The 13,438-nt window shown below is 39.8% G+C and overlaps 1 protein-coding gene across 1 annotated transcript in view; it reads right to left on the bottom strand.

Moving 5' to 3' along the window:
* Positions 1-609: 609 nt before the first annotated feature.
* Positions 610-13,438, bottom strand: part of LOC132392378 (NXPE family member 3-like) — a 131,214-nt gene continuing 118,385 nt past the window's right edge. The window contains exons 4-6 of the mRNA XM_059966198.1: positions 11,863-11,936; positions 9,546-9,755; positions 610-1,277 (exon numbers count right to left, since the gene is read on the bottom strand). Of these exons, the coding sequence (XP_059822181.1) occupies positions 724-1,277; positions 9,546-9,755; positions 11,863-11,936 (838 nt within the window). The 3' untranslated portion in view covers positions 610-723. The remainder of the gene's footprint in view (positions 1,278-9,545; positions 9,756-11,862; positions 11,937-13,438) is intronic.

The raw sequence follows: 13,438 nt of genomic DNA on the forward strand, positions 1-13,438 counted from the left end.
AAAAGGAGGGAGAAGGAAGCACCAGAAAGACATTTTATGATGATCAATAAAACAATTGTTTGGAATCAAATGACTTTGCCTGGTGTCTCAGGTCTGTGTGTATCTGCACCTGCACCAACGCCCCCGGAACTCCTTCTCTGCCACCTGTCCCACACCTCTCCTGTGGGACTCCACCTTTGCCATTCCCGACATGTTTTGCTCCCTCCAGATTAACAATGCTCCTCATTGAGAAATACAGTACTGTGCAAAAGGCCCCTTAGCAATATATATGTGCCTAAGATTTTTTACCCAGTACTGTACAGAAGCCGAAAGAGCCACACTCATCCAGTCTTTGATCATAACCTCATTATTCTTTTTACAATATTTATTTATTTTGTAATTTATAAAATAATGTCTTTGCACTGTACTGCTGCTACAGAACAATAAATTTCACATCATGATTCAGTAATAATAAACCTTAACCTGATTCTGATTCCATTCTGTATTACTTGATTCAGCTACTTTTTCCCAATAGATTCACAATGTCCCACACTCCTATTGTTTCACCTAAGCCCTGATCATAATGTGGAAAATGATTAATTTTAAAATCAGAACAGAAAGGGAAGAGTTTTCAATTTTTTTGATATTTTAAAGGACCTGAATGACATAATTAAAAAAAAATGTTCTTGGAATTCAAATTATAAACATATAGCATTCTCAGGATGAAAAAGGTTCAGGTAGCATTTAACCCTTTTTCAAAGGACACACATATGAAAGGAACACAGATACTTCATTCTTGATGATGATTTCCTTGGGGTGTAGTTCATGTGGCAGATAGTGGGCTAGAGTCATCTCCCATGCATCCACAAATGCCACATTGACGCCCTCAAACATCCTTCTCATCACTAAATCAAGCTGGTAGGAGAACCAGTCACTATTATAGAGACTAACCCAGTGTGAAAGGGCCTGAACATTGGCTGTCTTTATTACAATTACTGTATCAGGACTTCTACCCAGCAAGCGTAGAATTGACCTCCGAATGTTCTGTAGTCGTCGGATGTAATGCTCCACCGGAAAAGTATTGAAATGGCACCAGATCGTGAAGGCTATAACTGTGTTCTTTCCTCCTTGAATGTCATCCAATTTATTTGCAATGAATTGCAGGTCCTGACTCGATATAGGCTGGATGCGTATTGGTTTCCCATGCGCAAAATAATCTATCTTGATCTTGTTGTCCACATCCAGGGCAAGATGGGGTCCAGTTTTCAATGAGTGGCCCAGATCGAACTTTCTGAGGCCTGAAGAGAAAATGATTTAAACAATTCTGAGTAATAATTTATTAAGTGACAACTAAAACAATATTTTACCAGCATAACCATTAAAAGATCATTGTGTCAAACTAGAGCTACAGTGCTGTGTAAAAGTCTTAGGCTTAAATATATACCTCAGGTGCCTAGGACTTCTGCAGAGTATTGTATATTGTTTAACACAGAAGGTTGTTTGGAGTGCTGGGTTAAGAGTACTTAATATTAGCTCAGTGGTAGTAAGTGCTATTTAGTAACTAGAAAGGCAACGTATGCTGTACTGAAAAGAGGATGCTGTCCAAGCTGCATGCAAACTTGGACAATGACTCCCATCCACTCCATAATGTACTGGTTAGGCACATGAGTACATTCAGCCAGAGACTCATTCCACCAAGATGTAACACTGAACGTCATAGGAAGTCATTCCAGCCTGTGGCCATCAAACTTTACAACCCCTCCTTTGGAGTGTCAGACACACTGAGCCAATTATCCTGGACTTATGTCCACTTGGCATGAATAACTTATTATTATTTAATTATTTATGGTTTTATATTGCTATATTTCTACACTATTTTTGGTCGGCTGTAAGGAAACCCAATTTCCCTAGGGATCAATAAAGTATGTCTGTTTGTCTGTCTGTCTGTCTGTGCAAAATCTTAGGCTCCCTAGCTATATATACATGCGTAAGACTTTCGCACAGTACTGTACACCTTTCATTCTATGTCCAGTACTGGAGAGGCTGAAAACATTGATCTTCAGCAGTGATGTTAAACTTCATGTCATCTCTTCAGAAAATTTCACCAATGTACCTCTTGTTGAAGACAAAGATGGTCAATGACAGCGATCAGAAAGATTCCACAATTATATAGTTGTTATTTAAAGAGAAACTGCAGTGTTGTAAGTACTCTGGCTATGGTTGGATTGCCAAGGATGAGACATGGCTAGGATGAATTATGGAGTGAAATACATTGTCAAAAACTAATCAACCATGGCAACTTTCACAGAGGATGTCATTGGTGAATAATTAATTTAAACCAAATTCAAAATAATTTCAATCATTTGTTACCTTCTGTTTGTGGTAATACTTAGTGCATTGAAATAATACAATGATTTGATGCTGAACTTTGCATGCATGCATCTCATGGAATTCTGTCGTGTAAAATTCAGATTTTTACATCTGCTTTTGAGAGGTCTTAGATTCTCAGAATGGAAGAGGCAGTGAGCATGACTATTTCCAGGCAGAACAACTAAAGATGCAGTCAGGTTGAAGTTGTTGGGCAGCAATGAATGTCTGCTGGAAGTACGTTTATTGAATTAGTAGAACATGCCATTTACCAGCATGATTACAGCACTGTTCAATTGAAATTCAAATTCTGGCTTAAACTTTAACTACATATAGAGCAACACATGCTCAACAGGAGGAAGGGACCTCTACCTGTACCATTTAAAGGAATCAACTCCCTACAGGTCAGTTACTAGTTAATTTATTTCTCTAGGCTGCTGCATAAACCATTTACCCTGTGATGTGAAGTCTTCCCTGCAGGAAACTGTTACGTACTCATAACTGGGTGTCTGACCAGCAAAGAAAGAATCCGTTGGAGTCTGGTGGTACCAAACTAAATCATATGATAAATCATATCATAATAATCATATTAGTAAACTGCACAATACAATATCAAAAATGTAAATATACATATAAAACAAGTTAGCAGTAATAAACCTAAAAGTGTAGGAATAATAATAATAATAAACAAGTTCTATCGATGTCTAGGGGTAAATGAACTGTCATAGGAAAGTATAGAGTTCAGTTCAGTTCATAAATGCTGAGGTGGTTATGGTTGTTGTATTGAAATTTTTGGAGAGAGCTAGAGAGAGTAAGACTGAGTGAAATGTAACAGCAACAGCAGGCAAACCTTCTATTTCTTTCTTAATCCGTCGTGTTGTAGTGGTCATTCAGTTATGACCCCTCTGTCCTTCTGCTAGTCTGTTCTTCTGTGGTGGACTCATCACTCTGGCATGAGTGGACACACACATAAGTCCCCACCGGCCCTGCTGTAACATTGTGAGCTTTACTGACTGATATCCTGGTTCGGTCTCTGAAGCCCCCACCTTTCTGTGGGTTCCGAATACTCAGTCAGTTTTCACTGGTGTGTCTGAAGGGTGTCTCTCCAGACCTGTCTTTTATCCCCACTCACGGGGTCTCAACTGTCCATCAACTCTGAATGACCATGTCCATCAAATCAGGCCACTCCTGCTATCTCCTGAGGAATGTTAACGAGCAAAGTAAAGTCCTTGTAGTAGAAGGTAAATAATCCAGGAAGAGTCATAGTACAGTAAATCAACAGTCTCTCTCCCCCTCTTATCTGTAGCAAATGTTCTTGCCTGTGTTTATCTCTCTCTCTCATGAGCAGCATAGCAACAGCAATAGTTTGTGGTTCTGTGGGGGGGGGGGGGTGGGAATGGTTAGCTCTGCACCCCATTGTCCATCAGGTCTGTTCATCACTCATAACAAAATAAAGAACATAATAAATCAAAGCTGGACTAAACCATTTGGCACCTTGAGTCGGTTTGGTCATTCAATAAGATTTTGACTGATCTCACTGAAAATGGCCATTTGTCTGTGTGTTGTGCTGAGAGGTACTCCTCCCTGCAATGAGCCCCTCTATGTTCACACTTTGTGTGATCCATATGAAGACCATCATGCAAGTCAATGCTTCTCTCCTGGAGCAATAATGGTCGTGTCATGTTGCAGTGATATAGGATTGGAAAATGTTCAGTCTTTGGGGGTTGAGTTAAGAAACTGCAAAGGTAAAAGAACCCCATCAGTAGATGGGATGTGGACCACAGATTACAATGGGAAATAGAAAAGGTATGTCAAAAGGGCAATGTTATGATAGTCATAAGAGATTTTAACATGCAGGTCGATTGGGAAAATCAGGTTGGTAATGGATCTCAAGAGAGTGAGTTTGTTGAATGCCTACAAAATGGCCTTTTAGAACAGTTTGTCATTGAGCCTACCAGGGGATCAGCTATACTAGATTAGGTGTTATGTAATGGACTGGTGGCGCTTAGGGAACTTAAGGTAAAAGAACCCTGGGAGACAATGATCATAATATGATTGTGTTCAACTTGAAATTTGATAGGGAGTATGTAATGTCTGACATAACTGTATCTCAGTGGCAGAGGTTTGAGAGAGGAGTTGACCAAAGTAAATTGGAAGGAGACGCTGGCAGGGATGACAGCAGAGCAACAATGGTGTGAGTTTCTGGGGAAAATGAGGAAGGAAGAGGATAGACGTATTCCAAATATGAAGATATACTGAAATGGCAAAATAGTACAACTGTGGTTGACAAGGGAAGTAAAGCAAATGAGAGGGCATACAACAAAGCAACAATTAACCAGAAGATAGAGGATTGGGAAGCTTTTAAAAACCTCAGAGAGCAACTAAAAGAATTATCAGGAGGGAAAAGATGAAATCTGAAAGCAAGCTAACAACAAGATCAAAGTAGATACTAAAAGCTTTTTCAAGTACAGTGGCATGTAAAAGTTTGGACACCGCGGACAAAATTTCTGTTATTGTGAATAGCTAAGTGAGTAAAAGATGACCTGATCTTCAAAAGGCATGAAGTTAAAGATGACACATTTCTTTAATATTTTAAGCAAGTTTACTTTTTTTATTTCCATCTTTTACAGTTTCAAAATAACAGTAGAACACGGCACCACCACTCCAGAGTCTGCTAAATCTTCCTGAAGGTCTTTTGCAGTCAAACAAGGGTTTTGTTTTGCCTTTCTAGCAATCCTACGAGCAGTTCTCTCTGAAAATTTTCTTGGTTTTCCAGACCTCAACATGACGTCCACCATTCCTGTTAACTGCCATTTCTTATCTGAGGAAACGGCTACCTGAAACGCTCTGCTATCTTCTTATAGCCTTCTCCTGCTTAGTGTGCATCATTTATTTTAATTCTCAGAGTGCTAGGCAGCTGCTTAGAGGAGCCCAGGTCTGCTGCTTTTTGGGAAAAGGTTTGAGGAGTCAGGGTATTTATAAAGCTTTGAAATTTGCATCACCTGGCCTTTCCTAACAATGACTGTGAACAAGCCATAGCCCTAACAAGCTAATTAAGGTCTGAGACCTTGGTATAAGTTATATGAGAGCTCAAATCTCTTGGGATGCCCAAACTTTTGCATGGTGCTCCTTTCCATTTTTTTCCATAGACCTGCTAGTTCATCCAACCATTTGTGTGTGTTGCTCTGAATATTCAGCATTTGCAAAATCGCTTGTGTTTACTCTTTTTCTCTTGCCATGGACAACCTATAATAGTCAGTGAAGCCCTTTCCCAACATTTCCTTGACTCTGTTCAGTTTGCTATATTCAGCTAGAAGACACCTTCCAATTGTGTTAAATCACTTGCGATTTTTATATAAAATTCTATATTATGATCATTGTGTAACCCTCTCACCAGGGTCAGATGCAAACCTGGCTCGGTAGATAACTCTGTAAGCAGCCATGTGACTCGGTGGTGAGAAAGCCACCTTTATAGCAATATACATCTAGGGTCAGTATGATTTCTGGTTCAACAAAACAGGAAAGTTGGGATGCTTCAATTACCGGAACCTTGATTTGAGTGAATGCTGCCCTTACAGAATTACCCATCACCAAGAAATGACCCACCAGCATAAAATTATAAAGAAAGTATATTTACCAATCTCAGCTTTATCAAACAGATAATGAGAGAAAGAAAAGGAAGAACAAAAATAATAGGCCCCATTTCAGTGAGATCAGTCTAAATGTGCACAAGACCATTGGAGGCTCATCTCCTTCAAAAGCTGGGTGAGGCCATTACTCACAGCTTTGAATTCTCATCACTAATCACTGACAGAACTCCCCATCTTGGACTCCATCTCGTGAAGCACTCCTTGCAATATCTGCTTCCTTACCTTCTCCTCTGCTTTTCCCACCAAAAGACCATGAACCCCCACCACTGTCTGTCATAAATCTCTCTCTGCCCAGCTCTCTAGAACTTTCTCCCAATCCCACCACTCTGATTGGCTGACTAACCATTCCTAAGTTGAACAACACGGCTCCGTATCTTTAGCTGAAACCACTGGGAACGCCAGGGATTATCTGGAGGAGATGTGACCCTGTATAACACTTGGTTCCTCAACTCCAGCTTGGTCCATTCCCTCATTGGTAGGGTGTTTTGTCTTTTCAAGTTGGGCCATACTCCCTTGGGCAACAGATGACTAAATGGCACCTTTACTGTACAAGGGTTGGGCTGCTGCCAATTCCACAGGACTCAAGGCAGGCAACTGCTTTGTATCCAGAGCAGTTAAGTTGCAATATGCCTGTGGAATAGCACAACCAGAAGCTCTCAAATGATCCACAGCTCTATCCTGCCACAGTCTTGCCTCTGATTTCCCCACTGTGGAAAACGCGCACATTGCTTTAACACGAGAGGCACTCCCGTTCTTCAAGGTGCCAGGTTCTTCCTGTACTGGGTCTCTCTGAAGCTTCCTGACTTCCTTTTCTGTTTAAGCAAGTTTAAAGTTATTTTCCAAAGGTTTTCTTTCCCTTACACTCCTGCTTGAAATGTCCATCCTCACCATAGTGGCAACGTAAAATACTGGTCGCTTCCCTCGCCCAGAGCCCCTGTCAGCAGCAGCTCTCTGCTTAGTACATCCTACTGGTGGGTTCACTTTCTTATTGGACTTGTCACGCTTGGTGGCAGCACTAGCCGACATCAACCAAGAAACCTCGGCTTGCAGGTTTTTCACTCCATCCTGCAAAACTCCCATCTGTGTGGCTTGACTCCAGAAAACACTCTCAACCTATGGTCTTTGAGTCTCCACAGGTATGTGTTGCATTTATCAATAGTAATTGTTGAAACCAGCTCAGAATTTAATTCAACTGCAGAAGGACCTATTCCACCTTTCACATCAGACAACTTCTATCTCTCACTTTGCAGAAACGAGATCAACTTGTCTTTAAAGTCTTCACTCTCAGCAACTTACACTTCATCGTTAACGTTTTTACCCTCAGCTACATGGCCACTTCTCTAAAAGTAAGGGTGGCCCTCTCCAGGCAGTGCAACTTCAGTTATTTCACTACTAGTCTGGACTAACATGACATTCTTACCAGCCAATTGATCTAACTGCCTTCCAACCAATGTGACTTTCCTCAATACTTTTACAGAACTCTGTACTCTAATTAGCAGTTCATCAGGACTTTGAATATCCACCCTGCTCAGAACACAAGTATTATTTGTGGATAATCTCTCCAAATCACAACATACCTTAATTCCTGTGGCATCCCAATTACAGTACCTTCAACACTTTCACTGACACAGGCTTAAATACACAAACCACTTAATCAATACTTAAACAGCACTCACATATTATTCACCGAATCCTGGACAAGCTCCCACAAATGTAACCCGCTAACCGGGCTCCAATACAAATTTGATGTGATAACTAAATCTGCTAACTGCCATGTGAGTTAGCAGTAAAGAGGCCAACTTTATAACAATATAAGTCTAGAGTCTGTATGATTGGAGCCTAACCAAACAGGGGAGTTGCGATATTCTGATTAACAGAACCCGGACATGAGCAAATACTGCATAAATACTGCCCATACAGAATTAACCATCACCAAGAAATGACAAATCACACACAAGCATAAAATATTAAAATATGTTACCAATTTCAGCTTTATCAAACAGTTATTAAGAAAAAGAAAATAAAGAATAAATTTAAAGGGCCCTTTACAGTTAGACAGATCTGAATGTGCACATGACCATTGAAGTTAAGCATCATGGAATATTTAAAAACAATGATCATTTTACAATCATTTTCCGGTAAAAGTTATTAGATGAATCTCTGTGCTGAATCACTTGTTATGAATGATGCATACATTGGGATGAAGAGCTTTCAATCATGATTTGTACCACTTTTCCTTCTTCTAATTCCAAGTACACAGGTGACCTCCATGTTACAACCATTTGAATAATGTAAATTTGGCTTTATAGACTTTATGAATCACAATTCAATATTTTGAGGTACAGTAGGAAATTTGTTCTCATGGAATTTATTTAAGGAAGGCACTAAATAAATAAATACATTATTTTCCAATGTAGGTTCTTGATGCATGTGCAGGTGGTCACAGCTTCATGCTATGGAAGACTGTGAGATGGATTATCTTCTCGGAATGCATCCCACCACTACCCCCTCTACAAGAGACACAACAGAATCAATGAAAGGCCACATCTAACAGGACGGACAAATAACCAATATACAAAAGACAACAAACTGTGCAAACACAAAAGGAAAGCAAAGGTTTCCAGAGGTTATGGGACCAGTTCAATGATGGGGTGAGTGAAGCTGAGTTAAGTTATCCTCTCAAGTTGAGGATTAAGAACTGTTTCTGAACCTGTTGGTGTGGGTCCTGAGGCTCCTGTATTTTCTTCCTGATGGCAGCAGTGAAAAGAGTGCATGACCTGGATGGTGGGGTTCCTTGATGATGGAAGCTACTTTCCCTCAACAGCACTCTGTGTAGACGTGCTCAATGGTGGGAAGTCATTTCATGTGATGGACTGGGCCATATCCACTACTTTTTTGTAGGCTTTGCTACTTTCTGTTACTGTTAGCCCAGATGTTGTGATTGGTATATTTAGCAAGAACATAATTGACTTGTTTCAAGCATTGCTCTCAACTGACCATACATTAAGACCTTTGTAAGTATTTCTGGGAGCTATTACCCGGCTAGAATCAAATAAGATCCATTGATGTAATTTGGACAGGCAAAAAATATGGTTGTCCTTGGAGAAGCTCAAACTGAAGACATTTCTTTTATTGAAAAAATACCTCATAATTGTCAGCACTTTGAATTCCATGAATTATTACAGCTTTTCCTCCCACTGTGCAAGTCTGAGATTGGTGGATTCATGATGAGCCGTATTTGCATGCACACCCAAATTTTCCAATTGTCTACCTTTAACTGGTGGATTTTATTATAATATTTGTCAGATATTTTTTTCTGTGTGGAAGTATTATTGCCTATTTTGTATAATTCAGAGATTTTACGTGTCCTTGCAGCTGAGGTGTTTTTTGGAGAAATGGTAACGCTATTCATTCTCAAGAAGCATAAAATGTTCATATGCAAGAAAGTGTAAGTTGCATGAGAAGAACACAGACTTTATTATGAATTGGAGTAAATATAAAGCTTAAAGCATTAGACTACAATGAATAATGAGAAATGGGAATCCTGACCTGGTACAAAATGTATCAAATACTCAAACCACTGGCGTATAGTGGAATCTCCAAAGATATAAACAACTTTCCCACGAAGACAGTTGATAACATTTGCTGGTGTGTCAAAGTTTTGAAGCCTACAGGTCTTTGATATCCATTTATCCTGATAATAAAATCCAGCTGGTGAAAGGAATGGCTTGCCAGGGAGACATTCACTGAGATTTTTGCCTAAAAATTAGGAGAGAGAAATTTAAGTACAATACCTTTGATTTATAATCCACTGTTTAAAAGCATTAATGTCAAATTTCAAGAGAATATTAGACAGAAAATTAGTAATGAAAATCATGTGAAAATCTGCAGATGCTGGAAACACAAACCAACACACACACACAATATGCTGGAGGAACTCAGCAGGCCAGGCAGCTTCTATGGAAAAGAGTAAACTATCTATGTTTCAGGCTGAGGCCCTTCTTCAGGACTAGAAAGGAAGGGGAGAAGTCAGTGTAAGAAAGTAGGGAGGGGGGAGGAAGAAGTACATGGTGGTAGGAGACTGATAGGAGACTATAGAAGACTATGGAAGAAAGGTAAGGGGAGGAGCATCAGAAGGAGACGATGAGCAGGTAAGAAGACAAGGTGAGAAGGTGAGAAATGGAAATAGAAAATGGGAATGGTGAAGGGGGAGCAATTACCAGAAATTCGAGACCTCGATCTTTATACCATCAAGTTGGGGACTACCAAGAAGGAATATAAGCAATGGCAACATGTGGGAAAATGAAATGAAATGATTTAGATGGAATAACATAGAAAGTAAACAAGCTCCTAAAAATTGTGCTTGATATGTCAATGTAGTAAAAAAAATGACGTGAATTTCAAATGCATCTTTCATGTTCACTTCAGTGTCTCTCAGAGCAATCTAAAGCTAACGAAGGGACTTTAAGAAGGGTGCAATCACCATTGTAAAATGAGAAAATTGAGAGTTAATTTGGCAAAGACCAACAAATGTACTCCAATAATGACCAGACAATCTGTCAGAGTAATGCTGGCTGAAAGTGTCTGAACAACCATTCCCCTCCTCTTCTTTGAACATATGCTTTGGGATGCTAAAATTGCCTGAGGAGATAGAGCCAGCCCCAGTTTAATGCATAGCATCTGCAAAAGTGCAGTATTCCTTCATACTTCATAGAGAGCATAGATATTCAGACAACTTATTTAAATTAAAAATTAGGATCAGGATAACATATGGAGCTTCAAGCACTTGAGAATTTTCCACATTAAGAAAAGCAAATTCATCAACACAATCCGATTTCTATTGAACAACCAAGTAAATTCATGTTGTGTTACGTACCCCATAACTGGGTCACTTACCAGCAAAGATAGAGAGTTCCATTGAAGTCTGATGGTACTATTTTTAACAGTATTTATTGATAAAAATACGCAAAAATAATATCAATGCAAACATGCAGATAATATACGTCTTCAATACTAAATCGAAAAGCGCGGGTATAATAATAATCAATAAGAAATAGCTCTATTGTTGTCTAGGGGATAATGTATTGTCCGATGGAAATATAAAAGTCACTCAAGTTCATTCAAGCTGCAGCGTTTTAGTTGGAGAGAAAGACGGAGGTTTAACTTGCCCATTCCTTTTATGATGTCAATCCTTCGAGAGTCGTCGGGGCTGATTTCCCCTTTGTTGTTAGCTAAAGCCCTGCTTCCATGGTAAAGGCCCACCAATTCCAAGGCAAATGGAAAAGGATGCACGTGGACTTTTCCACCGGCTTTCGCTATTACGCTGTTACAGGAGTTCTAGCATTTCTTCTGGTACGTCTGAAGGGGCAGTTCCCCAGACCCTCTTTTATCCTGACTCACAGGGTCTCAGATGTCAATCAGGTTGGGGTGATGCAATCCCTCCACCAACCCCCTTCGGTTCATTGCCTGGGGGCTTCGATGAATCGTACTGTATTCAATACACAATTTCGTCTCCAAGAGATAATGGCCGTTAACCGTGGCATTGTCTCTTGGAGGCCCAGGACACATTCCAAACATTGAGGAATCTGCGTGACTCTCTCTCATTTCCTGGGTCTCCTGACCTGAATCAATAGTGATCCTGCGATCCTCAAAAAGGAGGGGGCCACGGGTGTAAGAGTTGAAACAAACAAAATACAGTTTTTTTTCTAATATGTTACTAAAATTAATAAAAATCTATGTAAGATATTAAATTCAGTTTAGGATATAAGAGAATCTTCAGCATGGAAGAACTACTCCCACATTACTAACATAACCCCTCGTACACAAATCTCTAATTTGTTAAGTCAGTATATTAGTATTATCTTACCTGAATGAGGTGAAGGCTTTACAATTACATAACCTTGATCTTTGGGTAATATTGGCCTCTTGATATTTTTTTGGCTGAAAATATATTATTGTTTCTTAATCTACTGCACCCATGAAATGTGACATATATAAATGTTTAATTTTGTAGGAAGCATAGAGATAAAAGAGGATAGTTTATCATTTGAGCATATTGTTACCTAAAGACAGAGCCAGCAACAACTGATTGTTAATTCAAGGGGGTGGGTGAAAGCCAGAAGTTGTGGTACCAATGACATAACTACGAAAAGGGATAAGGTCCTGAAGAAATAATATGAGGATCTAAGGAAGAACTTGAAAAGCAGGACCTCAAGGATGACAATCTCTAGATTGCTGCCTCTGCCATGTGTCAGTGAGGGTAAAATTAGGGTGATTTGGCAAATAAATATGTGGCTGAAGAACTAGTGTAGGGGACAGGGTTTCAGACTTGTGGATCATGGGTTCTTTTCAGGGGAAGGTATGAGCTGTATGAAAAGGAAAGTTTACTTCTGAACTTGAGGACGACCAATATCCTTGCAGACAGGTTTGCTAGAGCAGTTGGAGAAGGTTGAAATGAGTTGGTAGGGGGATGGGAACCTGAATGATAAATTAGAGGATGGGGCAGTTGTTGTAAAGGTAGATTCAGTGTGCAGAGCGATTGTGAGAAAGGATAGGCAGTGAATAGGGTATTAATGCAGTCTGTTGGATGGGTTGAAATGTGTCTATTTTAGTGACAGAAATATGAGGAACAAGGGTAATGAACAGAGCATTGATTAATACATGGGGCTACAATGTTACGGCCATTACAGAGACTTGGCTGTCAAAAGGTCGGAAATGGCTACAGAATGTAATTAGCTGTTTCAAAAGGGAGGAAGGTAAAAGAGATGGGGAATGGCATTGCTAATCAAGGATCGTTTCAAAGCTGCAGAAAGGGAGGATGTCCACTGAGTCAGTGTGGGTGGAAGTAAGGAATATGAAGGGAGCAATCACTCTACTAGGAGCGTTCATAGGCCATCCAGTAACACTACAGACACTAAGTCCAGATCAGGAGATAAATTTTAGAAAATTGCAAAAGTAGCATGGTTGTTGTCATGGGTGATTTCAACTTTCCTAATATTAATTGACAGCATCTTATTGTTTAGATGAGATGGAATTTGTTAGATGTATCCAGAAAGGACTGCTTGCAGGTTACATATGCAGGCTGATAGAGGTGGCCATAGTACATTTGGTCGGGTGGGAGATCTCTCAGTGGAAAAGCAATTCAGAGTCAGTGACCACAACTTCATGAGCTTTACCGAGGCATTGGACAGGGATAGAAAGTCCTGATAAATGGTCTCAGCCTGAAATGATGACTGTTTACTCCACTCCATAGATGCTGCCTGACCTGCTGTGTTCTCCCAGAATTCTGTGCGTGTTACTCTGGATTTCCAGCATCTGCAGAATCACAGGTATGTGATTTACTACACTGTCAGTTTTTTATTCTGTGAATCATCGATTGTGATGGAAGGGGTCAAGGGTACTTCTGCTAAGACACATCTATTTACGAATAATCTAACCACCAA

This window comes from Hypanus sabinus, chromosome 4, assembly GCF_030144855.1.
Source record: "Hypanus sabinus isolate sHypSab1 chromosome 4, sHypSab1.hap1, whole genome shotgun sequence".
In the NCBI taxonomy this organism is placed as follows: domain Eukaryota; kingdom Metazoa; phylum Chordata; class Chondrichthyes; order Myliobatiformes; family Dasyatidae; genus Hypanus; species Hypanus sabinus.